Genomic DNA, 26,313 nt, shown 5'->3' on the forward strand with positions numbered 1-26,313 from the left:
GGTTTTCTGATGTACAGTGCTAACTTGCTAATAATGGACTGTTCCTTAGTAACTTGATTTATTTAGATGCTTACCAGAGGCAGGTAGGGTTTTCCTGTTCAACAGCCACACTTTTTACAGCAAAATACCTTCCTTTGTCCTGAGATACCCCAGCTTGTCAGTATGCTGATCAGTTTTGCCTAAATTTTAGTCTTTTAAAAGTGTTCATCTTTTAAAAGCAGATCCACACTTCATATATTTGAAGTTATATTTTCTGTGAACGTGTAAGCATTCATCCTTCCTAGGATGTCTGTTGAAGTAGAATGATAGAAGCCTCCAAAAGAGAACCAGAAAAGGAAAATGTAATATTTTCTGTTATGTCAGACTGAGGCTAGGAGTGGAAGAGAAACTGATTGTATTTCCAAATTTAATTAATTGCAGTTCACTCACCACCCTAATATTTTGAACTACCCCACAGGAAACAGAAGTATGACAGCGTTGCTGAGTATCGTTGCTTGCTTAAACTTCAATCTGTTCACAGCCAATTTTGCAAGTATTTTTGAAAGATGGTTCACTTTTCTAAGGAGCTGCCTCTGTGAGTACACAGCAGCTTACCTAACTAGAAGTTTTTGTTGGACTGGCCTTGCTTAGCCTTTTATTTCTACCCTTTTTTCTCTACCAGGGAGATGAGCTCACCTCAAGTTAAGTCCTCAAAAAAGGTGATCCATTTTTGTCAAGGTCAGCTTGCTGAACTGGTTTACTACCTGTTTGTGCAGGCACCAGTTCAAGCTTATGCAAGGAGGGAATGGACCCTGCAGTCAGGAGTGGAGATGAGGGGTGGGGAGATGGTAGCTGCTCAAATGTAACTTTTCAGCAATGTAAACTGGCCTGCCTAATCTCTTTTGAGGATAGCTGTAAAAAAACCCCCAAAAATAGGCAAGCAAAGGAGTACATTCTGGTAGAGCGTACAGTTTTCATAAGGGATTCTTATTACTGAACATATCTGAGTAACTGTGCCTCAAATTCTGGGCTTCTAAAAAGGTATGTGTAGTTGGTGCAAATTTTCAAAAGTACAAAGTTTTTTTGGAGGCGGGACTGATGTGCTTGCTTATGGACTCCATAGCAGCACAGATCTATAGGATAGGAATATGCATCAAGCATTGCAACAGCATTGTTTTCTATGCAATGATTAAATAAATGTTATTCTAATGTTTGTTTTTTCTGGTAAGTATATTTTGTCATTCATTTATGGGTATCCCAGCTGCTCCTTACTGAAATAGTCAAAATAAAATTCTTGGCATGGTGTAGTTACCTAAGTTAGGTAAGTTTGTTAGTCTTCGCGGGTGATAAAAGCCCAGGTATATGTGATCTTAATTTCATTACAGTAGCTAGTCTTCCTTTTCAGGATCCCTCACAGGTTAGGAGCTTGAAATAAAGTTTTTGTGTTTAAAAACCAGTTTTCTTACGTTTGCCGTTGTTCTAGACAAAGTTAAGAATGTGCCATTTTTCCAGTGTACTGGTTGCAGGGACAACTAAGTTTATCGGTTCAAAGTTTTGCTTAAAGGAGGTTATAACAGTTTGGACAGCTCAATGAGATTGTGGATTTCTCATTTCTCTCTCCCTGTTCTCCTCTTCCTCCCCAGTTCCTATAGGTTGTGCACGTGAGTGGAGCATAATTATATACCCTTCTCAAAAGGATTTTGTAGCAGGCTATTAAAATGCATGACGGATGATTACAGGGCAGGAATGTGCATGAGAGATTCCAGGGAGAATCCTTCAGTTAAGAATGAGGAGGTGGTGATTGCGGTGTGTTTGAGAGCTCTAAACTCTGGTTTGAATTCTCCCATGCTGAGAATGCCTGATAGTTTCTTCAAACAGCATGTAATTTCACAGGGAAAGAGCAGATACTGAGTTGTCTGTGAGAGGAATAAGGTCGGGCTGCGGAAAGCAAGGTGCATAGCTAGGTTTGCGTCTTACTCCATTTATTCCCGAAGCTCTGAAAACTAGAGTTTTAAATTCAATGTGCAAATAATGCTTTGGAGGGATACAAAACACTCCTAGCACTACACTTACACTTGACACACATTTGCAGGTAATGTGTTTTGGGTTTTTTTGAGGAAGTAATTGTATGGAGTGTACCTGATGGTGGATGGAGGGGCGTTTCTGAATTTGGGTACAAAGAGGCTTTCTGGGAAGACCCAGCTGCCATTATTCCCAATTCAAGCTGTGTTCCCTCCCTTTATAAGGCAGCCTTAGAGAGGTGGGGGAGAAGAATATTATTAACAAGATGCAGGCAGGAAAAATACATGGAAGAGGAATCAGTCTGCTTTTTTTAAGTTTGTTTTGATTGAGGCATTACAAGATGAAGCTGATTTTCTGCCCTCTTTCTCTCCCAGTCCCAGCTTAGGTATGTTCGTTTTGTCCAGAAATTCTGCTTCTGAGCTAAGTCTTCTACTCCTCCTCCTCCTCATTCTTTGGGATGCCATCTTTCCAACCAGTCTTGCTGTGCATACAAATTGTAGAGTGCTTTGAGTGTTGAAATCAACTTCCTATTAATGCAGCTGATTTAAAGATTTTTCTCAGTAACTTACCTGTTACAGGAGACGCAAATTTGGAGTCAGTCTTACCAGATTTCATAAGATAAATGTTTCTTTGCTTGATGCTTTCGCAGGGGGTCTGTGTCTTGAGTGTCACTGGATTACAGAGCTTTACATTCTTGCAAGTAGCTCTTCTCCAGATAATTCTTGAAAATATCTGTGCAAGTACCTAGAACTTGGTTCATGTGGAAAAAATGACTATTAAATAGTAAGCTAATCTAAGGAAGAAGGCCTAGTGTAATATGTTTTAAATATTGATCTGTAGGCAGTGTTGCAGAGCAATACTTAGCTGTGAACCAGGTGTAACGCCTTGGCAAAGTAAATGTTTTATCAGATAAAAATCAGTATATTAAAAAAATCACTGATGTGATGTCTTAAGTTAAGCCAGTAAGTGGAGAAAAATAAGTTGAGATTGTTGTCAGATCAGTGGGTAGCACAATTTCTCTGTCTGTATTTCCATTGCTTGTGATCATGTATGAAGTTTAAAAGTTGAATCTACTATTTTTTGCTTTAATCTTAATATTCAGTATAGCATTGTGAAGCATATTAATTTATTCCAGCATTTTCAATTTTATTCTTACAAGGCTTTTCAAAACTAAACTAAATACAAAGGTCTGAGGTCATGTCTTTTTTTAGACTTTAGGCTGTTATATTGACCACAAATTGGACGCTAACAATTTCTTCTTTGACAGCATTGCAGAAATTCAGAAAGATGTGGAATATCGGCTGCCATTCACTGTAAACAACTTGACAATTAATATTAACATGTAAGTAGAGTGAGATATCTCTATGCACATCTTGAAAATTAAAAATATTCTCAAAAAAAAAAAAAGTAGCAATAGAACATAAATGGCTCCCATCTCGTAACTAATTTCAGGAACTATATCCTGGATTTGCCTTAGTAGTTTTAGTGATGTGAGTGAAAGTAGTTCTGTGCAAGATGCACATGCTCAGCTGAAAGCAAAACTATATTTTGCTGTGCTCAGCTCCTAAGATACCTGCGTGTTTTTAGTTGAAGGTAAGTAGGAGAAAATGCTTGAGGGTTTCTGATGACTTTGAATCCCCCACAAGTGAAAATAAACGTAATTAGTAATTTACTAATCTGCTGTAACTCCTGGGACTAATCTTACCCCAGTGAAGCTTCTGGATCATAACTGAAGGGATTTATTGTAACATTTCCTATGAATTTACTGGGGGGGGGGAATGCTTTTGCTCTGGCAAATATTGATGGTATTCTGTTCACAAGTTTTTTATTACTTTAGTCTGATAATTTGCCTTATATTGTTGAAGGTTACAGTGCATTGTCTTTGTAGTAATAACATTTGTATTAGAAAATATTCTTGTTATGCTACAGCTTTTTCTTTGTCCATGGACATAATTGCTTCATTGTTATACTATTTTTCCCAGTAAATGCTCTCTTCAGTTCTGTGGAAGTCTAGTATTCTAATCTGTCTGACTTCTAATTTTGTAACTGAATAATCCTCCTGTGTTCTTCACTCTGTATTTCTCCATAACTCTTCTCGTAGAAAAGTAACTTTATGTAATTAATAGTACTTTTTCTTTGTGTAAGAAGCCTTCTTATGCAAACTTCATCATGGGATGTAGCTGTAGTAATGATTGTTCTTGTATTTGCAGCTTGCTTCCACCTCAGTTTCCTCAGGAAAAACCAGTCATCAGTGTTTTCCCACCCGTGAGACATCATTTAATGGACAAGCAGGGAGTATATGTGACTGGTCCATTAATAAGTAATGTATGTATAATTTGTAGCTTCACATATATCTACTGTTAATAGAAATTTTAATACATGTCATACTACATTATTGCTAATACTTCTGGTAAAAAAGACTAGTACAGATCCTGATCCCTCTCAAACTGTATTTTGAGGGGTCTGAAAACAAAAATTCAGTAGTGTTCAGTACACTACTACTATTTATTTTTTTACTACTACCATTACTGAGTTCAGTATTCCATATATCTAAAACTATTTTAAGATATGATGGCTTAGAAAGTTCCTATCACTTTTCTTGTTAGTACCAATAGCACAGTTGTTGTTTCTCTACAGCTATTCCAAATAAGGGAGAAGGATGCTTTAAGACTGTTCTGTAATGTAGTTCTTTGTACCCTAATCCTGTTAGAAAGATGTAAAGGTTTTAGCTCTGATACGCAGGATTTTAATATGCTGTGGTTTTTTTTTTCTCTGCCAACAAGGATGTGGTAGTTTTTTGGGGTTGTGAGGTGGGATTACAACTTTTTCAGAATACAATTAGTGATGCTTTTTGTCTCAAACTTAAATCTTGATTTTTTTTTTCTTTATTTTTTTTCCCCAAATGTAACTTGGTAACTAAGGTGGGTTTTTTTGGTTGTTCATCAGAAATGTTATGCTTGATTGATTCTCCACTGATAATGGAATATACGAGAGACTTGTAGTTTCTCTTCAGTTCTGGGTGGCTTTATCACTTTATTTGGAGCTTGTGTAAACACAGTTTGCATTAGCTGATACATTTCTGAAATAGCTTACAGCACTGCCGTGTGGGCATAATGGTCAAGTTCAGCACATTTTGGAACTGTTGGATTCCAGGAATAATTTTTCTTTTGCATCTTGCTGCTCTAAGTTTTTTGAGGTTTTGTTTTTTGTTTTGTTTTTACCAGTTTACAATGCACTCAGATCTTGGAAAAATTATTCAAAGTTTACTGGACGAGTTTTGGAAGAATCCTCCAGTTCTGGCTCCTAGCTCAACATCATTTCCATAGTAAGTATCTATAAACACGATGAGTGGAACTATGTGTGTTAACTTACATTTTTTAAAAAGGGATGAAACCAAGTATTAGGAGGGCAGGAACAGGAGTAATGTAGTGGATGTATTGGGAGACACAGATTCCCTGCCCTTGCACAATTTCATGTGCATGCTTGGTGGCATGGTTGCTTTGAGAAGAAACACTAGATTTCATTGGAGTTACTGTATCAACATGCTGATATAACTTCTGCTTTCTTGAAAAAAAATACATGTTTACGTTATCAGATGAAATCTTGAATTTGCTGTAGATCATGATCTGAGCAGTTGTGTTTCTTCATATTCTGTTCATAATCTCCCAGGCTTAGAGGCAGCTTCTGTTGCACAACTGTGCAATAGAGATTGTGCAATTTAAATAATTGTATTAAATACGCAAAAGTGGTTTGAGACATGACAGCTTTATCAGTACAACTATGGTTGTATGGCTACAATGATACTGGGTTTAGATGCAGCTGCAGTTGTGAATTTAAAAAAAATCATTCATGTTATGTAGAAGTAATTATGTGTGTGTTGCCCAACCTGCTAAATGCTATACTGTAAATAAGAACTAATGTATGACACAGATGCATTTCTCAGGACTTTTAGATGGAAAAAATTTAAATTTATGCTCTCATAAATTTTTGAGAAGTAGTTTTCTTATAATTAGGAGTGTGAGTGTGTATTTGGCTGCTCTACAAGAATATAGTTTATTGGAGTTGTATATTATGTTGCAGTATAAGGCATAAAGTAGACTTACTACATTGGAAGTAACTGAGAACAGAAAATGCAAAGTTTATGGTCTTTAAAAAATTCAATCTCATATCTTATATGTGGTCTAGTAATAATAATTAACATGATAAGAAATGTGCTGTAAGCAGTTAGTTGCTCATGGTCGTGGTTTTTTGTTTATTTGTTTTTAGCCTTTTCAACAAACCAGCTGGAATGCCTCCTTACGCTCCTCAGGGGTTTCCATTTCTTCCTCCATACCCACCTCAAGAAACAAGTAGAACAATGGCAGCCATGCCCGTTGCCGAATCAGTTTCTTCAAGCTACACTACGGACAAGCCTGCTGCTCCCTCTTATGGCTTGATTGCTGATCTGCCACTACCCGTTCCGACAGCAGAAGCAGTGCTTCAGGTCTGTGCGCTGAGTTTTGCTGCTTAAGCTCTCAGACAATAGGTATAAGTTCCCTCAAGGGCACATGGGGCATTGCCACAAAACTCAAGGGAACAGTCTGAGTGACTGCACTTCATTGTTTTGCTAGTGCTAGGAAAATGAAACTGTCATTCTGGCTTTGATCAAAAGTTTTTTAGAACAAACTTGAAGTCAGAGCAACAAGTTTGTCTTTCTGAGTTTCAGTGAAACTAGTGTTACGCTTCATATCTTTGAACATACTTTTTTTTGGAGCTGCAAGCCCCCATAGTGCAGCTGTGACTGTCTCTCCAGCCATAGAAAATGAGATCCTTTTCTCTGTATGGGATTTCCTGCCCAGAACCTATCAGGTGAGAACAATGTGCAGTCTCAAGCCTTTATGTGTAGAGTGAGTATTTCTCCGTTTCATCCTTCAAATAGTTTCTCTTCATGGATCTTGCATGTGTGTACTCACAAACTCCCTCTCACTGATGCACTCTGGAAGGATTTTTTTTAATGTCCTCCCAAAACTTTGTATCTAAATATTTAGTCTTTCATCAAATCTTGTATTTAGAAACAAAAGCTTTCTTCATCTTGGAAGACACTTTTCTGGTTTTGTAGGATTTAAAATTTCTACCTTCTGTGAAGACAGACTTTTTTTTCCTTGTCCAAAAACTTTTTCCCTGAGGTCTTGTAGCTTTAAAAAACACATGAGAGAGATCAAAATGTCAATCTCTTTCTTTGTTCTCACTTCCCTGAGTTATACTCCTGCTGCGTGTTTCCTGGGTCATCCACCTGTTGTCAAATGGAGGACATAGCAAGACAGAATTATTTTCCTCCAAAATTGACTCATCTTTTATGACATGCCACCCCAAACATCCCCAAGTATTTTGTTGCCATGGTTGAGTTGAGATGTCTTCTGTTCAGAGACCAGTGCTACTGCTTCTTACTGCTTTTCCTACTTTTTTTTGTTGCTGGCAAATACTCATCTCCAGTTTTGGATTCATCAGGTTAGATATCAAGAAATTGCTCTTCAAAAATCTACTGAGCATTTCTAAACTTCCGTTTAGGTTGGCCAGAATGGATTTACGTACAAGATGCCTGATATTCCTGATACATTTCCAGAACTCTCAGAACTAAGGTAAATTTTCAGAAGGTAGGAAAACTTTCCATAATCATTAAAAGGCAATTACTGCTGGTCTGTATCCGATTTTTGTCAAAAGTCTGTATGTATCACTGAAAGGTTTTTGTAGAAATTATAAATAGGAGAACTATGACTTACCAAAATTGTAGAGTCAGAAAGTAAGCCAGCCTTGTATTCAAATGTGCTGCTTGTTTAGGGTTTTCTCAGCAGGAACAATACTTTAGGATTTAACACCAGGAGAAAGAGCATTGATTTTTACTTTTCCTAACTATCGGTGTTCTGCTGTCTTCTGGGGCCTCACCAGGGACTTGATTCCTACTAATACAATAAGCATAACTTTTGAAGGAGGAAAGGGGATAGGGAAATGGACTTGAGACTGGTTCACAAATGGACTGCTTTGTGAGCAGCTCAGCATGTGCAGGAGGGTTGGGATAGGTAAATCCAGGTGGTAAATGTGCCAGCTGTCTCAGTGCACATCACTTCCACATCTAAATACTTCATACACATATTACACAAATATTTTCATCAAAAGCATATCTTGTCACAATTAAAAAAAATAGTATCAGTTATTGTTCCCAGCAATTTGCTCAGATCTAGTGAGATAGCCTCCAGATTACGAATTAGCTATTAATTCTGAAAGGGTCTTAGGAGATAGGTTTCTTTCTGATCTCACATCTTTATGGTGGTGTCATAGGTTAGTGATTGAAAACTCTGTCCTTTCAGAAAGGAAAAGACCTTTGACAAGAAGGACTTCTGGGGTTGGTTGTTTTTTTTTGTTTCCCTTGACACCTTCTTAAGAGCCTGTTTAATTTAGCTAAATCGGCTGTAAGTTCTAGCAGCATCCTTATTATGTAGCAGAAAGTTAGGGAGTTTGGGGAGGAAGTGTAATTTGTTTGTTTAAACAAAACATTCTAATCAAGTTTGGTCCTTCCAATAAGACCGGATTAAAATTCCATGATTCTTCTGGGGATCGTTGAGTTAAATCACAAATGGTACTGCAGCTGTTCTGAGTAGCTCTATTGGGTGTAGACAATGTTTTGGCAGCTTGGGGGGCTGCACAGGTAGCCTTTGTGAGAAGGGGCCCAGGGGCTGCCCCCATGCCAGACACAGCCAGCTTGGCAGCAGACCCACTGCAGGATAGCTGAGTCGATCAGTGAAGCGGGTGGTGCCTCTATAAAAACACATTCAAACAAGAGCAAACACTGCAGAGACAGTGAGGATTGAGGGGAGGGGTGGAAAAGGGTGAGAATCCTGCGAACACCAAGATCAGAGAAGAAGAGGGAGGAGGTACTCCAAGTGCCAGAGCAGATATTCGTCTGCAACCCATGGAGGTTTTGGAAAAGACCACAGTAGAACAGGTATTTCCATGTAGCCCATGGAGAGGACTATGCTGGAGCAGGTACCCACACTGCAGTCTGTGGAGGACCCCACACTGGAGCAGGAGGATATGCCCTGAAGGAAACTGCAGCCATGGAGAGCCCACACTAGAGCAGGCTCTCCTGCCAAGAACTGCAGCTCATGGAGAGGGACCCATTCTAGAGCAGGGGAAAAGTGTGAGGAGGAAGGAGCAGCAGAGACAAACTGTTAGAGACTGCAACACCTACAATCCCCACCCCCCGTCCCGCACTGCTTGGGGCAGGGGGAGGTAGAGGAGTTGGGAATGAAGGAGTGAAGTTGGGCCTGGGGAAGAAGGGGGTGAGGTGTTTTAATTTTTGTCTTTCTTTCTCATCATCAAACTCTTATTATAATTGGCAATAAATTAATTAATTTTTCCCAAGTTGAGTATGTTTTGCCTGTGATCGTAATTGGTAAGGGACCTCCCTGTCTTTATCTCAACCCACAAGCATTTCTCCTATACCCTGTTGAGGAGGGGGACTGAGAGCAGCTGGGTGGGCATCTGGTAGCTGACCAAGGTTGACCCACTATAGTAGCATTAAAAAACACTTTATAGGAAGTAAGGCTTGAAATGAGAGATACCTTTTAACACACTGCTTGTTAAGCTCACTGCTGCCAATAGTAGAGCCCACAGTCCAGGAGACAGAGGAAAAATAAGTTGTGATCAAGTGTCCTGTATCTGTAAAGTGCCAATAAATGCCTTAAACTTTTGACTTTTACAGAAATTAGTAACTCTACATGTAATGTTTGCTGTTAGCTTTAAATCTGCTTTCTTGCTGTTTGAATATAGTATATCGCAGCTGACCAATATGAATGAGCAAGAGGAAGTGTTACTGGAACAGTTTGTGACTCTACCACAACTGAAGCAAGTCATAACTGATCGAGATGAGTTAGTGAAAAGCATTGAAGAGCTGGCAAGTAAGATGTCAAAACATTAGCATCTGTGGCTGTGTTCTGCGAACTGAATCCTTTAAAAAAGTAGTAATAGTGACTTTATTTTACAGAAAAAAACCTGTTGCTGGAGCCTAGTCTCGAGGCAAAACGACAGACAGTGTTGGATAAAGTAAGTGAACAATAAAATCTTTTTCAGAAATATTAGTTGTAATATTCTGGTTTTTTTCGGGGGGGAAACATTCTTTTTCTTCTTCTTTCTAGTATGAGCAACTCACACAGATGAAAGCAGCCTTTGAAAAAAAGATGCAAAGACAGCATGAACTTAGTGAGGTATATTCTCTATATCTTATTATCCTTTAAGAATACTTCAATAAAACTGAAGTTTTGATTTGTATCTTTATCCATAAAGAATATTCTTTATGGATAAACTCTGATTTTATATGAAATAGATTCACATCAAGTATGAAATAAAATGGGATGAAGTACCAAACAGTTTGAAAGCAAAACAGTGTTACAATTGCACTACTGTTTTTTGGGGTTGGGTTTTGGTTTTTTTTAACGCTACAACAGAAGCAAAGTTGGAAGAAGGGAGTGTGATGGAGAGGGTTTAGAGCTGTTCTTAAGTACAATCCTGGGTCAAACCAGTTTTAAGAATAGAATGATTTTTAAAGAAGGCTTGTTTAATTAATGATACCCATTCAACATAATGAACTTGTAAAACTGTACCAGATGAAAATTATTAAAACCATTGCTTTAGAAACTTAAATTCTGTGATTCACTGGGTATGCTTACTTTGGGCAGCATGTTATATATGCTGTCAAACTTCACACGTTCTAAAGCGCAAATAGGGTAAAGTCATTACTTCAGAAAGCAGTTTGGGGAAGGAGAATAATTTCATAGTATGTCTACCAGGATATGCATTGAAAGATGTAACTTCTCGTAAAACAATTTCTGCACTGAAATCTTAAGTATTTGCAAGACTTGTCACCTGAGAATGCAACAGTCCATCAAAATAGTACCTGAATTTCAAAATGCTGAAAAATAACAAAATATGAAATAGCAAGCAAAAAGTTACCTGACAGCAAACGGAATGATTTCATTGGTGATCTAAATTAATTAAATGTTTCCTTGCTTGAAAATCAGAATAGTCTGACTCCTATATGCCTCCTTTCTTTGTGATGTAAGTTGGCTTTACAGTGGGCAGAGGCAGTTGGCATTGAGAAACTTTCTATTTCTGTAAGAAACCGCTTAAGAACAGAACATAATACCCCACTACTGTATTACCTTTTCTTTTTTCTAAGTTAGATTTGCTGATTCAATTTAATGATGCTTAGGAGGCTGAGAGCTGGGGAGTTGCAGCTGGATTTTTGTGCTGTTTTTTCCACATATGCTGTATCTTCATATATTGATGTTCACTGTGCACTACCTGGTATCTCCTGTTCTCTCTCCGTCAAAATTCCAGACAAGTCTGGAACTTGTACTTTTACTTGTACTGTGGGTGAATTTAGTCACCTTTTATTCAAGTAAACTCTCCTTATTTTCCACAAGATTAATTTAACAGGAAATTTCTGATTGCATTACAGTTTTACAGTACGTAAGTAAAATATTTTTCATGGAGTAGATGAATGGGTAGTCCAAGCATCTGAAATCTATAAATATCTTAATTTTGCAGTTCTGGCTCTGTACAGACTCCTACTGAAGACGTGAATCACATTCTAAGTAACTCTCCAAACGTATTAGAGGAAAAATAATGCAATTATACGCACTAAGCAGAAATAAGGTTTGAGGTTTATAAGAACGGAAGAATAAGTATACTGGTTTAGATTAGCAGCCCATCTACTTCTTGAGTAGGTGCTTTTTCCTTTCCTGTCTTCCTCTCCACAGTCATTTCAAGGGTATTTAAAAGCTGAATAGTATGGGGTTTTTTTACCTTTTTATATTTCTCAGGTTCACTACTGACTTTTAGTTTCAAAAGTAGACCCTATTTATTGAAGACACTTGAAATGCTAGTTCTACTCAGAAATCATACACTCGAGAACCTGTCAGATTTCCAAGTTGGATGCTTTCTGCAGTGTAGGGTAAAAGTTGAAAAGCTTTATACATTTGTGGGAATGATTGTGAATCAAGCTCTAAACTAGCAACACTTTTGTCACATTGAATCCTTTCTAGTTTAACAAGCTATGCTGTTTCTTGGAGATGACGCTTCATCTGGTCACTTAGGCTTTTATGTAATAATAATGCTCTATTCACATATCCCATATTTATATAGCCATTTATCTTTCTTCTTGGAAATGTAGGTTGTGATGGACAGTTTAATATTACAGAGAAGTTTTTACTTTCCTAGAGTTGCAGTCCAAGTGCTCTGCAAGCCAGACTTAAAGTAGCTGCTCATGAAGCTGAAGAGGAATCTGACACTATTGCAGAAGACTTCTTGGAAGGCAAAACAGAAATAGATGACTTTCTTAGTAGTTTCATGGAAAAGAGAACGGTATGTAATATACAAGTCATTCTAATCTGAGAGATATACAACACACAGTGAAAAAAATTAAGCCTTAGAGTTTGAGCAGTCCTGTGATACTAAAGCACTGTTCTGTAAGCTCCAACAAAAGAAAAATATATCCCTAAGTGGCTTCAGTCTATTTAGAATATAATCTGCATTCTGAAGGCACATATTTTTAAGGTGGGAATGCAAAGGTCTCCTGCATTAGACCCTAGTCCTGTGTTGTAGATATTTCTGTGCCACTTTCTTCTATATCCGATATAGGTATAGGGAAGATAGCCACATGGACAATTTTACATTTGGTAATTTGACATAGAATGACATGTTATATTAAGCAACTTTAATGTTTAATTTATTAAACTTCTTAAACTAATCATTCTGTTGATGGCTATCACCAAATAAGTAACTGAAGTTCAAAAACCACCATTCTTGCTCATGCTGTGACAAGACCAACTTACTGAGTAGTGTACCTTTCTTTAAAGATGCTTAATAAATGCATTTCATAACATAGGAAACAGTTCTCTTCTTTGTAAGCAATTTTGATGGAATAATGTTATCAATATAGACAGTTGGTCAGCCTGAAGCTTGGAAGGGAGGTGGTTCACAGGATTTTCCTTTTTTAAAGAGCCTGCAATGTAGCTAAATCATTATAAGAGAAACTGTAGTATGCATTATAAAAAATTCCTTTGAGAATTCACTCTTCATATGTCTTGTTTTGTAGCTCTGCCACTGTAGACGAGCCAAAGAGGAAAAACTTCAACAGGCAATAGCAATGCACAGCCAATTTCATGCTCCGCTATAGGTAAACTGCTGTTTTAATATTTGTGGTGAATATTTTTTTTTATTTTTTTTTTTTTTTTTACAATTTACCTCATTGTCACACACTTAGAGATTGCTAACTGCAAATGGATTTGTTACAATGCTTAGTGTTCTAACAATGCTTTCTGTGGAAATCAAGTATGTACTGCATCTGTTGTTAGATGTATTTAAAACATAACTTCTGGAGGAGTTAAAAATGTCTAATTATGGAAATTTGTCTTTACAGACTTCCTGCAAACTACACCTGCCAAGAGAACGAGTGAAAAACCCAATAAAGCACACTTTTTAATAACTATTATTTGCAAATAAGCATTTCATCTTATGTAGTTGTATTTATAGAAGAGATTGTATACAGAGTTGGGATGGTTTTTGTACAAATTAGAATGTCTCTTTATATTCTCATTGTACTCAAGAATCCTTCTATTGCAATCTTTGCACTAATTTCTTGTATTTATTGTTGATAGTTCTTATTATATTTAAGTTCCTGCTGCTATACTCCATTCTTCAGAGATTAAATATCTAAACATGTAATTTTGACTAGCTTTTTACATTTTTATAAAAACATAATTCATATCTTTTGTATTTTGAACTTTAAACATAGATTTGGCTTGATCTGTGGAAGAGTTTGAGATAAATGGTGATAGGGCTTTGGAAACTGAAGAAGTTCATAATTTGAGATTGTCAGTGGATTCACAAGCTGTCTTTTCTTGAAGCCAAAATGTTTAAGAATAAGTTTTTTACTTTTAAGTAATAATACAAAGCTGAGTGTAGCCTGTATTGTGTTTTGGATAAGTAGATTTGGATTAAGCAAGGGATATGTTGGAACAAATTCTGTTGGAATCAGAACAGAATAAATAATCTCTGCGTAGATTTGGTATGTTGCTCAGTAGCACCAATGCACTTGATTTCAGGAGTGGCTTGGTACCTAACACTGTAATTAAATACAATTTTCATCTAACAATTTCATTTTCATATTTGTTTTTACTTAAAGGAAAAATAATCAGGTCACCTCCCCATTTCTGTTTTATGCAATATGAATATGTTCATCATGTGACGAACTCAAAAGCACCTTACAAAAACTAGTTCTGAAGTTCTTTGTGAAGTAGCAGTTCTTTTTTCCTAATTTTAAGGAACAAAGAAACTGATTTGGCTGGAGTTGCATAGTGTGTTATAAGGCCAGTGATAGAATTTGGAAGTGAGACTTAATTCTGCCCTTTAATCACTGACTCTTGCCTCTGGTGAGCTGACTTTTTTTAGGATGGGGGTATATCTGGTGAGGATGGATAGGACCAAATGCCGTATTCTGTAGGAGAAAAATACAACCCCTAAATACATGCATGTATGTTCTCTCTTGCTCTTGCAAAAGACACATTCTTTTTCTTAATCTTGTCAGTGCATTAGGTTTTCATGGAGACAGTCAAGTTCTACAAGAACAGAAGGAATTGTACAGTTCTGAGAGATAAATAAGATAAAGCACTGATTAAGTAATCTACCAGGAATCCTGCTTCTTTCTGGTCAGGAAGCAGTCTGGAGATAAACCTCTTAGCTAAGACACTGCCTCTGTGTTACCTAGATAGGGTCACAGAACATCACAGATTCAAGTCTCAAACTAAAGCACATCAGTCCAAGCGAGTTCTTTTCTGTATCACTAATCTTCAGTCAGTCCTAAACTGGAAGCTATTCTGGCAAAATGCAATAAGGTATTTCTTCTGAACTGGAGAAAAGTGAGTAAATTTGGAGTTATGAAAATCGTGTAAGTGCAAGAAGTCTGTTCCACAGGCTAGCAAACCTTCAAATGGGGCTTTAGTCTCAGCCCTGTCATACTTTACAGTACTGTGGTTGTCTGTCTTAAGCTACTGCCTTTCAGGGTAAGTAAACTATTCACTGGTATTTGATGGGATTTTTCTTTGTAAAGCTGGTCCAAATTCTGACATTAGAAGTCCCAAGCAAATAGAACTATGGTCCAAATCAAAGAAGATACTGAAGTGCCTGAAAAAATAAGCAGGTTGTAAGTGTCATGGTTAAGCAATAATTTTAGAGTATCTTCTTGCAAAAAAACATTTCTACTGACTGTGCATAATACTGCTTGTGTATTGACATAGCAATTCTGCTAATGTGCTAACTAAAGCCCTAATTAAAAGTGAGTAGGTTTTCAAGTGGTTCTGGACTTGGGTGTCTGAGTAGCGCGATTTCTCCAGCTCTGGAGAAGAGTTACATTTAAGTCATCAGTGTTACCGTCTTGGCAAACTCCGTCTATTTTTGTGCTGAGTGTACAAGTTGTTTGGGATCTTTTTCTGAATATCTAGCTAACGAGCTTAAAGACTAGACACACAGTCCTGTACAGGGCTGCTTTTTTTGTTGTTGTTTCTTCCTTGTAAGCAGACAAAGGAATAGATGACCAAACACCCGGTGTTCTTCCTGACTTGGGCCACTATCTTCTTTATACATGGCGTGGAATGACAGACTTCTGTCCTCATCTGCCTCCTCCTGTTGAATGTTATGTGGTGTATTATGGTGCTCTACTGTGACTGAACTCTCTAGCCAGGTCACCTTCAAGGGATTTGCTTCCCAAACTAGTACAAGTTCTCAGCGCTTCAGCTTTTCCTCTTATGTTACTTTTGTGAGCAAATTTACAAATTCAGGACTTCTCCATGGAGTCCTCCTGATGATAATGGAGGAGAGTCTAGAAGAAAATGTCAGTGTTCAATGCAAGTTCTTAGTACAGTGTTTCTTGTTCAGGGATACGAAGGTTTAAGGTCGTCTTCTTTTCTCCCTTTCTATTCTCTTTCTCATATCATTGTTCCTATTCTTGGGATTTTTCCCCCTATTTTTTAGCCGCTTCTGCAGTCACAAACCCATCCTCTAGAAAAGCACAGAAGTCTCTGTGTTTAACAATGGTGTACTGGGTTAGCTACAGGTATCCTGTCGCATGCAGGAATGGCCAGCCTGTTCCTGGCCCTTAAAGGACAAGCCAACCTGCTGCTGGTTTGGTTTTTTTCTTTTCTTTTAGTCCTACACTGGTTGTGCCAATGCAAACATTTTTCCTTATAGGTAATGTTCATACTGTCACCAGAAGACTTAGTAGAACACTGGTAACACTCTGTCAGAGTTAGGTTTTTTGGCTTCTAGCACACTAGTAGTTCACTGTTAAGCGCATTCCTTCCCTTATTTTGCCGAAACGTGGCGTGTAGGTGTAAATTCAGCTTTAAACAATTCCCTGTGAAGTCTAAGAGAATGGCAGCTGCTGTTAGATGCAAATTCTAAAATCTTTTGAAACGTGTCAAGTGAACTCTTAAGCAATCTGGAATAATAGCTACATACAGTGACTTGTTTCTGGAGATCCTTGCACTGTGTCATGCTCACGGTGAGGTGTTCTGCCAAGTGGAAAAGTGAAATAAACGAGCAAGAAATACAAGAGTAAGGAGGTGGCTTGTCTCTGGTGTTGCAGTAGTTTGGGGTGGGGGTGAGGGTGCATTCTGTATTGTAACTGCTGATTGAGTCTGGGTTTTGCCTAATTTTAACATCTGATCTTACTGCTAAATGTTTTCTGTAGCTGAATTTAGGCCTTTTGTTCCTCCCTGAGTCAAGTGGGGAATGCAGTACTTAAATCCAGAACTGAATTCTCCATATAGCAATTGTAACTAATGCTATTGCAGACCAGAGAAATTTTAAAATCTAAGTCTGAAATGAAGTAGATTTCATTTTAGGGTGATCTTGTATACAACTGGTGTTAATGGTACATTCTACTGGGGCTTACTTATAGAAGAAAGTTTTTTCTAAATTTCACAGTGTATTTGACCTGCTAACCTTTCTGAAAGACAGGGGTTGTCAGGTACCACTACAAGCAAGAGGCTATAATTAAGTTATTCTAAGCAGTATCTAATGATCTACTATAGTTCTGTTGTTTGCTCTGTACATACTCCTGTAGCTTTGCCACTTTAGACCTTGACCAAATGCGGAAGTTAGAAATCTTTTAGTCCTGTTTCTGTCCGAGTTCTTACTACTCCCTTGAAAGACGAGGATAAATCTTTCTAAAAGAGAGATTTAAGAGACCTTCAGGTAAAACTGAATTAAAACTCTGGCAACAACGTTAAGTCAGTTATCACAGCCTTATTGTGTACAGTATTCTGAACAGTAAATACTGTAATGTGTTAAACTTACAAATAAAGGCTTTGGGATTTTTAATATATCTTGTAATTGTCTAACTTACAGATAGAGTTGGGCATTGCAGGACTGGTTGGGTGGATACTGGACTGTGTTGGAAACATGCAGGAAGCTACTCAAGGACAAACTTAAATCTTTGTGTGTAGTGATTTGAGCTTTTCCTGTTTAACCCTTTCAACAGCAGTAATTCCTGGAGCCACCTTCACTAAAATGGGCTTTGAAAACCCGTATTGCATCTCTGGCTACTGCTTTTGTAAATGCCTTGTTTTTGTCAGATACCTGTCAGATACCAGAGATCAAATTCATGTGTAGTAATAAGCTACAAAGAAAGCTTGTATATCAATAATAAGGGAATACCTTAACACAAAGCACTGTGTTCTTTAGTCTTTGGAAACAGAATAAATTAATCTGAATAATCTTGGCAACCAGCAGACTTAAAAATGAGTCCTTGCCTCAATTCAGTCACAACAGTTCTGATGGACCTATAAGGTTTCATTAGCTTCTTTCCGGAAATATTTATATTAGAAGACCACTAAATTTTATTTTAAGATTTCACATGATTTGATTTGCTGGCTCCAGGTGCTTTACTGGCAATTTAAAGAATATAAGTAAAGTTGAATGCTTATTTTACCTTTGCTTCTCATCGCTCCACTCTCTGGCAATGTTTCTGGCCTCTCTGAATTCAGGGTTTGCTGTATGCTTGGCCCTAGATCTTTGGCAGATTTTTCACTAGTCTTAGTACTGTGATAAGTTGACCTACTTTTAACTTAACCCCACCACATGTTCCTCCCTTCCCAAATGAATTGTCAGTGACTTACCTGTCCTTGAGGATTTTTCAGTCACTGTGGTGTTTACTTGTCTCTGCACTACAGAATGTAAGGGTGACCAGCCAGCCTAAAAGCTACACTCAACCTTCAGCCTATGCGCAGAAGCAGCCCTTTGCCTCAACTGTGATGTTTGTGATAAATTTGAGGACTCTGTGTGCAGATCAGGACAGTGTCCGCATAAAAGCATCGTTAGCTGGTCAACAGTGACGAAATGCTTATCTTCATTGCAAAGGCTACCTCCTTGTTGTTGCTGGGTTTTAATTGTTATTAGTTTATGTCATCAAACATCTTTCATGCTATGTAGACTGGTGCTCTGGCTTGCCCTTACCTTCAAAGAATGTGGTTCCCTAACTTACTGTTAATTTTACAAAGAGCTTTCTTTCCCTGTCTCCCTCCTTTACATATTTTTTTTTCCTTACTTTTACTGATATCCTTTGGTCTGAGTTTTGCCCTCCAACTTCTTATTTCTCAGCTTTTCAGAGTCCATTACCAGTTTACCATCTTTGTCTATGTCTTGTCTAGAGCTACCAATAAAAGCAGCTAGTGAATATGTTTTCTTTCTGTTCTTTAGATGGTGATCTTTTGTAGAGAGAACTTAAGCTGTTTGATCCCATTGCCTTCAGTGTCCTGTAGATGCACATTTTCATACTAAGGAACAGCCTGAACCTAGTGAGGCTAAAATTACACCACAGAAATCTATAATGCTCTTCTAATCCTCTCTTTCCAGCAGTTTAGTTACGTTCATTTGTGTCCTATTTCAAATTACAGTGGGCTTATGCCAAACTTGCAAGGATTTGCAGCAGAGGGGAGATCCCCACAAGGCTACAAGAAATCAAGGTAGTTCATAGTGTGGTTTTCTCATCCTTTTTGTTTCACATTCCCTAAAAAAAAAAAAATACAGGGGTGTAACATGCTCCCATATAATTAACTCAATTGACAGGAGCCTCAGTTTTCTTAGTTATGAGTTGTAGATTCCCCCACAGCTTAGACTACTGGATTCAAGTATCAAAGTAGGGAAGATACAAAAATCCCTTGATCTCAGTGACAAAGTGACTCTTGCATAAATTAAGAACTATATTACAAAAATTGGGAAAGCAAACCTTTGTTTCATTCACCCATGTGAAATAACATAACACTAAATGACCTAAGTGTTTATTTGAAAGTGTTTCTCAGCAAGCTAATAATGCCACAAATACATACGTTACAATGAAAACAGTAGTAGCTAATGCAAAATTCCAAGGACTGAAAGACACATCACAGAGGGCTACTAAATAAAGGCTTAATATAAAATGTTAATATATTAATATTTTAGTGGTAAAGCTAGTTACAAGGAGTTGCATAAGCGACATGAAGACAGTGCTTTGAATTTGCATATATTGCTGTTCTGCATTTCTAGACATGTCTAACAGGACATAATACCATCATACACAATTTTACATTTTAAAGATGTGCAATAATATTGCCCATTTTCAAGCTAATTTTTAGGCAGAATATTTGTGTGTTTTGTTTTCATTGCTGACTTTGCAGCATGTTTCTTGAGTTTGAGAAAATCCATTCAAAATCTCCTTTAATACCATAAATTTTACAGGCTATGTTCAAAATACGAAACATTTTTAAAAGTGCAATTAAAATCAGGGCTTTCAGTTATTAAAAATTCATAAAGATTAAAAAACAGAAGGCTAGATTCTCAAGAGAGTATAAATTATAGCTGTATTTATTTCAATTGGGCTACAGTGATTTATCAAATTGAGGATCTGGCCTTTCCAGTATAACATTAAGATAAATCTTGCTGTTAGGAATTGAATTATTTGTTCAAAGACAGCAGCTCCTTTAAAAGGATATTAATAATACTGAAGTTTACCTACTCATTTTAATAACATAAGTTCATAGAACAGAATGAAAAGCCATTCCATAAAAGCAGACTGAATAATAAAATCTAAAGCTTCTAAATTGAGGTATATTTTTATAATTTAATTCTGCCTGTAAGTCTGTATTTGCAGGAGTAGTGTGAAATGCAATCAAAGTAAACTTACATTACTACCGCTTTGCTTTACTAGAGTTCAATACCACATTGTCTCCAAGCAGGTAAGAGCAGCCATACGAATTATATTTTTAACTGCTTGCTTTAATTAAAAAAAAAAAAAAAAAAAAAAAGAAACTTGGAAGAATTACATCCTGATATGGAAGCCTTTTCAGTGAGTTTCAAAACATTCCAAATTTGAAACACTTTTCAGTGGTTTACTTCCGTACCTATGATTATGAAAGCTATTACTCCTACTCTGAAAAACTATGAAAATTCTTAAACCAAACGAGATTAAACTTTCTGTTGTGGTGAATCAGTCTTTTTCTTAAATTATCATTGCCATGCTCTGTTCAGGTTGGCAAATACTAAAAGGGAAATTTTGTGTGAGGATAAAAAAACCAACCCTTGGTTGTGGTTAGTTTATTTTGAACAATAAAATTTGGAAGAAGTATTCTTTATAACAGGTTCTTTATGGGCATAACCTTCCTTTAATTCTGAATTTGGAGTGATGCTTTCATAAGTGATTTTTATAAGTGATTTTGGATTCCCTATTCTCTCTACTGTTTATGTACCTCACTCCCACTCAAATAAAACATTTTCAAGTAGGAATCAAAATAGGCTGGAGAATTTGGGGGTTAATTACCTTTAAAATTTTACCTTTATATCTTATGTAGGCAGTTTGGAACAAGGGTAAGATATAAAAAAATCAAACTTGACAACCAAACATAAAGAGGCTAGAGTATACTGCTTAACATACCTTTCATTATAAAGGGATGCTTTGCCACGAAGGCTGTGTAAGTATTGTTATATTCCTTGAAGTTTTGCTCACGCTGGTTGAGAGTTGAGTACAGGTGGGATGCATTCATGTGCAGCAGCAGCAGCTGCTTACTAAAGGATATTTTTGCAGGATCAAAGCTTCATTTGTCCCCTAAGCAAGCGTGTCCATTTGTTAGTTTTACTTTGCTGTAAAGGATTCTAGTAGGAGAATATGCAAAATAATTGTTGGAATTCAAAATTTAACACCTCCCAGGAAAAAGAGTGAAGAATATACACAATATGTCTGAAGGCAAAAGAGCTCTACAAAAATAAGTTTTGACTGATTCACCAGTAAGGCTAACACTAATGAATCTTCAACCTTGTCCATATGTGTAAGAGAGTACTTTGGAATTTCACGTCTTTGGAGAAGAACTATTATTTTGTATGATAAATAATTATGGAAATGTACAAAGTAAGGAATAATTATGTACAGCATTGATTAACACGTTGGCTTAACTAAATAGAACAGCAGATATTACCTTTCTTTAGCATTATGTCTTAAAACTAGTAATGACTTGTTCTGCTTAGATCTTTACTTACACAATTGCACAGTTCCCTCTCTTTGGATTATTTCTTTAGGCCACAGACCACTGCCATTCTTCATCTGATGAAAAGATGTCATTCCAGACTGTGAAAGACTCAACTTCATCCAGATCCTTGCTGTTGTGAAGGTATTTCAGACTGCCAGAAACACAGCCTCGTCTGAATCCTTGCCACTGTCTTCACTAGGCAAGCAGCCACCCCCACTTGGGGACCTACAGCTTAAGTCCTCCACACCAGACTCCTGATCACTGTTAGCTGAGAGGTCGGGATCAGAGCTTTTCAGGTTGTCCTGTGTCAAAATCAGGGCTGAATCTTCTTCATCCCCTTGTGAAGGGCTCCGGGATGGGAATGATTTCAGGTCGTTGCTGTACTCCTGGGGAGTGTTAGCTAAGCTGTTGTTGGAAGTAGAAAGCCCTAACTGTTTGCTTCGGTCTTGTTGCTTACTCTTGACTTTATTATAATTTAATTGTGATTGCTGAAGATTTGCCAATCTCTGAAATAAAGGAAAGAGTATACATTACATGGACACATTTAGGGCCCAGTGATCCTCTTATGTGTCTTTGCCTTTTTTTAAAAAAATGAAGAAACTAAGTTCAGAGCCCAGCCCAGTTGGCACCCTTTAAAACTGCCTGTTTGCATTTATAAAGTATAAGAAGTACACAATTTATTACAAACCAATGCTGAATTACAGCATCCTTCTGAGTTACAGAAAAACATAAAATTTCTTTCAGGAGTAGTACTTGCGCACCAACACAGGTGAAATTTTATCCCTGAAAAAAAAAAGTCCACTGTTGTGTCTTAAATGCAAAACATTCATAGTAATTTTTGTGAGAACAAAGATGACGGCTGAACATCCTCATGCCGGAAGAGGATGTAGCAAGTAGGGGACTGTGCAGTGTATGGAGTTGGGTTTCATTTACCATCAGTTAAGTCTGGGGCATTGAGATCAAGTGTTTATTACCTCTCCTAAGACCTCCAGCTCTTCTTCCAGCTGCTGAGTTTCTTCCTTCACTGCCATCAGATAATCAGTAACTGACTGTCGAGGATGCAGCCCCTTTTCAAAGCGGTTGTACATACCACTCCAGAACCTGGAATTGACAGGAAGGTCAGCAATTTTCTCATGCGGTGATGCAGCCTCAGAAGACTTAAATACACACTTTTTTTTTTTTCCCCCCAGACACATGTTGTCCTAAATGATCCATCCATGGATTATTCATCGTTAGAATACATACACAAAAGTTCATTGAATATTTGGTAAGATTTATGGTTCATTTGCATTGGGTCTGTCCTGAAGATGCAACTCTGTGGACATACACATCTTGAACCAATTCTGATACGCAACAGAAAGAAAGGTGAATGTACCTTTGACTTAGATCACATGGCTGAGGGTGGTTCACTGAACGCAAACTTTTGCTGTATTACTTTTTTGTTCTACACTATGGGCTTTAGAGCCATGGTACCTATAAAACAGCCAAGGGTGAAGACAGCTTTTCATAATCCTAGTTCTCAACCGTTGTTTAACTTCCCATGAAGTCAACTTCGAAATGCTGTATGCATGTTTTTGTCTGGGGCTGGGGGGGGGCAGTGAGGTGCAGCTAGTTAACAGGGGTTTTTTCCCCTGTAAAGAAGAGTTAAAACTCAGGAGAGAAAAACAGTATGGAATCCTGTTCTCTTAAAATTTAAACTGACGTTTCAAACTGGCCTATGGATATTGCACAAAGCACATAGGTTGGCAAGTTCTCTTCCTGTTCTATGGAATTATTTGACAAACCTTTAGTTAAGCAGCTGAGTTGATTTTTCATTTTCAGGAGGAAAGGACTCTAACTGTAAGTCTGTAGCTTACTCTAGCACTCCTCCTGTCTTCTGTCTTCCTGGCAATACATGGCCACAGCCAGACTCGGAGTTTGTAACTAGTTCACCAGACAGGTTAAGTAACCGAGAGACCTGCCCTCAGCTGCAGCTGTCCAGCCAAGTAGCTGACAGATCCTTTTGGAGCATGTGCGTGCTCCTTGGTAGTTTATTATTCCTACCCCAGGATGCTATTTAAGGCACATTCCCCCTTAAGTTTATCATCTGATAGCCCATGCTTGGAAATCTTTATGCACCCAAGTAATTCCATTAAAATCAAAAGGATTACTCATCCGATGGAGGATCTGCAGTATCAGTACTTCTTTTATAAATCCCACTATCCTAAAGAATATGATTAATGACTATTTTTAAATTGTTTTAAAGTGACCTGGAATAGTAGACATGAAAGAATTCAATTTCTGTCATTTAGGATATTTATTGACTTTTTAAACAGGTGCTTTTACTTGCAACTGGAAAACAAACTGATCAGTTTTACTTAAATCACAATTTTCATGGATTTCTATTCAAGTTCTCCTTAAGTTTGTTAAGATTAATGGCACAATTAATTACTCAAGTCAGAATGTCAATAGTAACATTTCTAAAATTATGATATTTTGTTACATTTTGAAAAAAACCTTCAATATCAAGTAAAACGTACTGTGTATATTTCGAGGTATAACAACAACATGGGGAAGTCTGCCTTTTGTTTTACTGAACACTTGTTTTAGCAATGAAGCCATATGATTTCTTGAAATGTCCCTTTTTATTTTTGGCACCAATTGATCCAAATAAACATCACAAAATCTTGGAATGGAAGAAGTTGAAGCAACTTTAAATTTAGAAACCCCAGCGAGAACAGAACTGAAAGAGACATTTCTCAGTGGAACAAGTGAGTAACTATGAAATTAGGCCACACAACTATCAATATAGCTTTAATCTTAAGCTTCTTTTCAGACTAATACTCCGTTGTGGAATGGTGCAGAGGTGTCGGCTGACTATGAGCACACAAGGAAGGAACACATTGCATCTGAGACTGAATTTACTCTCTATAAGCTACCTTATGGAATGAGAAATACTTACATACAAAGGCACTCTGTTCTGTACTAACACATACTCCAATGCTCAGTAGCAAGTGATACTACTTACTTGTACAAGAAGTTGCATGGAGCCATCTGTGGGCGCAGGGTCCCTTGGGTTTGACTGTGGTCTGATCTGTACAAAGGATTCAGGTAATCGGCACGATTTTTCCACAAGTGAGCCCACAATGAATATGTTCGTTCTTGTATTCTGAAAAAAATATATGAAATAAAAATACATTAAAGTCTCTACTACAATTCAGGTATAGCTAAAGCTTAGGTGTAACATTCTAGTGCTCTGTACTACTAGTTTACAATCAGCTTTATACTTCCTTAACAGAATTAGACTTAAAAATACAGAAAAACAGAGACTCGTATGCCTTTGTTGGGCAGTAAAGGCAAAATCCAGCCCATTTCCCATAAAGCCAGAGCAGCTGGAGAGAGAAGGGTTCCCTTGTGAGATGGAGAGGATCACTTCCATAAAATTAGCTTTCAGACTGATCTCTACGCCAAAGGGATCCCCACGTTTAAAAGCACTCCTACACCACTGAGCTGCAATTTCTCATGCAGTTAGGTCTTGGGATATGATGACCCATGAAGGTTTTGGTTTTAAATGGACTGTGGCACTGAGGCTGCTCTGCATTTGAGCAGTGAAAGGGACCAAACGGCAGCAGCAAGCAGTAACTCCCACCTTCCTCTCATTACTCCTGCTGACACGATCAGGATGCATGAGAAAAGGGATGGGTATCATGATGTACCTGAGAAGCCAGGGCCCCAGGAAACAGATACAAACATCAGCACTGCCAGGAATGATATTGTTGTCTCTGTTTGGACCCGAAGGCAGGTAGATTAATTCATAATTGCTTTGGGGCCAGACAGCAGAAAGATAGTTTGCTGACTCAGTCCTAGGGAGGGCTACCAGACAACAAGGTTGTTCATAAGAAAATATCTGAGAGATCAGGACTAAAGTGTCCTGGCATGAGATCCAAAGACAGGTTAAAACACAGAAGAGCAGTGACTCTTAAACCGAGAACTTAACGAGTTAGTATCATCTTGTATTAGAACTACAGTGACAGCTTGCCTTGTATGTTGCTAATGCTGCACTAAAGGTAGGGCCACATGGCTGAAGGGCTAATGCTCTTCTCAGTTTTCACTAATCCCTGTCACGCACACCGTGGATTACGCTCCCAGCACAGCCACATTGCAGAGGATCAACTTTTTTCAGTATTAATCTGTGTTGCCAGAAGATGACAGCCAAGAAGTCTACACTGCACCCCGCGCCTTATGAAAGCACATACGTGTAGACTGGCAAACGTCTGACTCCTTAATACACCACCACCCACAGACCCCACACGTATATATGCTACTAAAGAAAAGACTTTCATACTTCAGCTCTTGTCTCTCCTTCTGGCTGTTACACAGGAAATTCCCAAACTGGCAAGAATAGATATGATGCTGTATGTGGATGAGGAATCTCTCATTGAATTCGAAGGCACAAGGAAACTGTTCCATTAATTGCCAAACACACTCGATGAACTGGTCAATAACAGGGGATATCTCCTTGGGATCTCCATCTAAATTGCCATACCTGAAACAAGACAAGATACATTGAATTATAACCTGAAATCCTCTAGGAAAACTGAATTAACACTAATGAAAACACACCCCTCAATTTTTTAGTGTGCAAGTTACATCATAGGCATTCATTTCTAAAATCTCAACTCCTAGTATAGTCTTTTACTTACAAAAATGATGCAAGATTCATGGAGTAGAATGAAGGCAGGAT

The 26,313-nt window shown here is 37.7% G+C and overlaps 2 protein-coding genes across 4 annotated transcripts in view; one reads left to right on the forward strand and one right to left on the reverse strand.

Moving 5' to 3' along the window:
* The window catches only part of VPS37A (VPS37A subunit of ESCRT-I), a 23,804-nt gene extending 1,671 nt beyond the window's left edge, over window positions 1-22,133 (forward strand). For 2 of the 3 annotated variants that reach the window (XM_075500146.1, XM_075500144.1), the window contains exons 2-12: window positions 3,269-3,343; window positions 4,212-4,326; window positions 5,226-5,326; window positions 6,268-6,484; window positions 7,549-7,619; window positions 9,808-9,935; window positions 10,022-10,080; window positions 10,173-10,241; window positions 12,256-12,399; window positions 13,133-13,213; window positions 13,457-13,522. In XM_075500146.1, coding sequence (XP_075356261.1) covers window positions 4,282-4,326; window positions 5,226-5,326; window positions 6,268-6,484; window positions 7,549-7,619; window positions 9,808-9,935; window positions 10,022-10,080; window positions 10,173-10,241; window positions 12,256-12,399; window positions 13,133-13,213 — 915 coding nt within the window. In that variant the 5' untranslated portion in view covers window positions 3,269-3,343; window positions 4,212-4,281 and the 3' untranslated portion in view covers window positions 13,457-13,522. Of the gene's footprint in view, window positions 1-3,268; window positions 3,344-4,211; window positions 4,327-5,225; window positions 5,327-6,267; window positions 6,485-7,548; window positions 7,620-9,807; window positions 9,936-10,021; window positions 10,081-10,172; window positions 10,242-12,255; window positions 12,400-13,132; window positions 13,214-13,456; window positions 13,523-21,639 lie in introns of those variants that run through there. The other variant, XM_075500145.1, reaches the window with a different exon arrangement.
* The window catches only part of MTMR7 (myotubularin related protein 7), a 36,804-nt gene continuing 32,227 nt past the window's right edge, over window positions 21,737-26,313 (reverse strand). Inside the window, 4 exon segments of the mRNA XM_075500151.1 lie at window positions 21,737-22,096; window positions 22,565-22,691; window positions 24,598-24,738; window positions 25,915-26,115. Coding sequence (XP_075356266.1) covers window positions 21,737-22,096; window positions 22,565-22,691; window positions 24,598-24,738; window positions 25,915-26,115 — 829 coding nt within the window.

Source organism: Mycteria americana, chromosome 4, assembly GCF_035582795.1.
Source record: "Mycteria americana isolate JAX WOST 10 ecotype Jacksonville Zoo and Gardens chromosome 4, USCA_MyAme_1.0, whole genome shotgun sequence".
NCBI lineage: Eukaryota > Metazoa > Chordata > Aves > Ciconiiformes > Ciconiidae > Mycteria > Mycteria americana.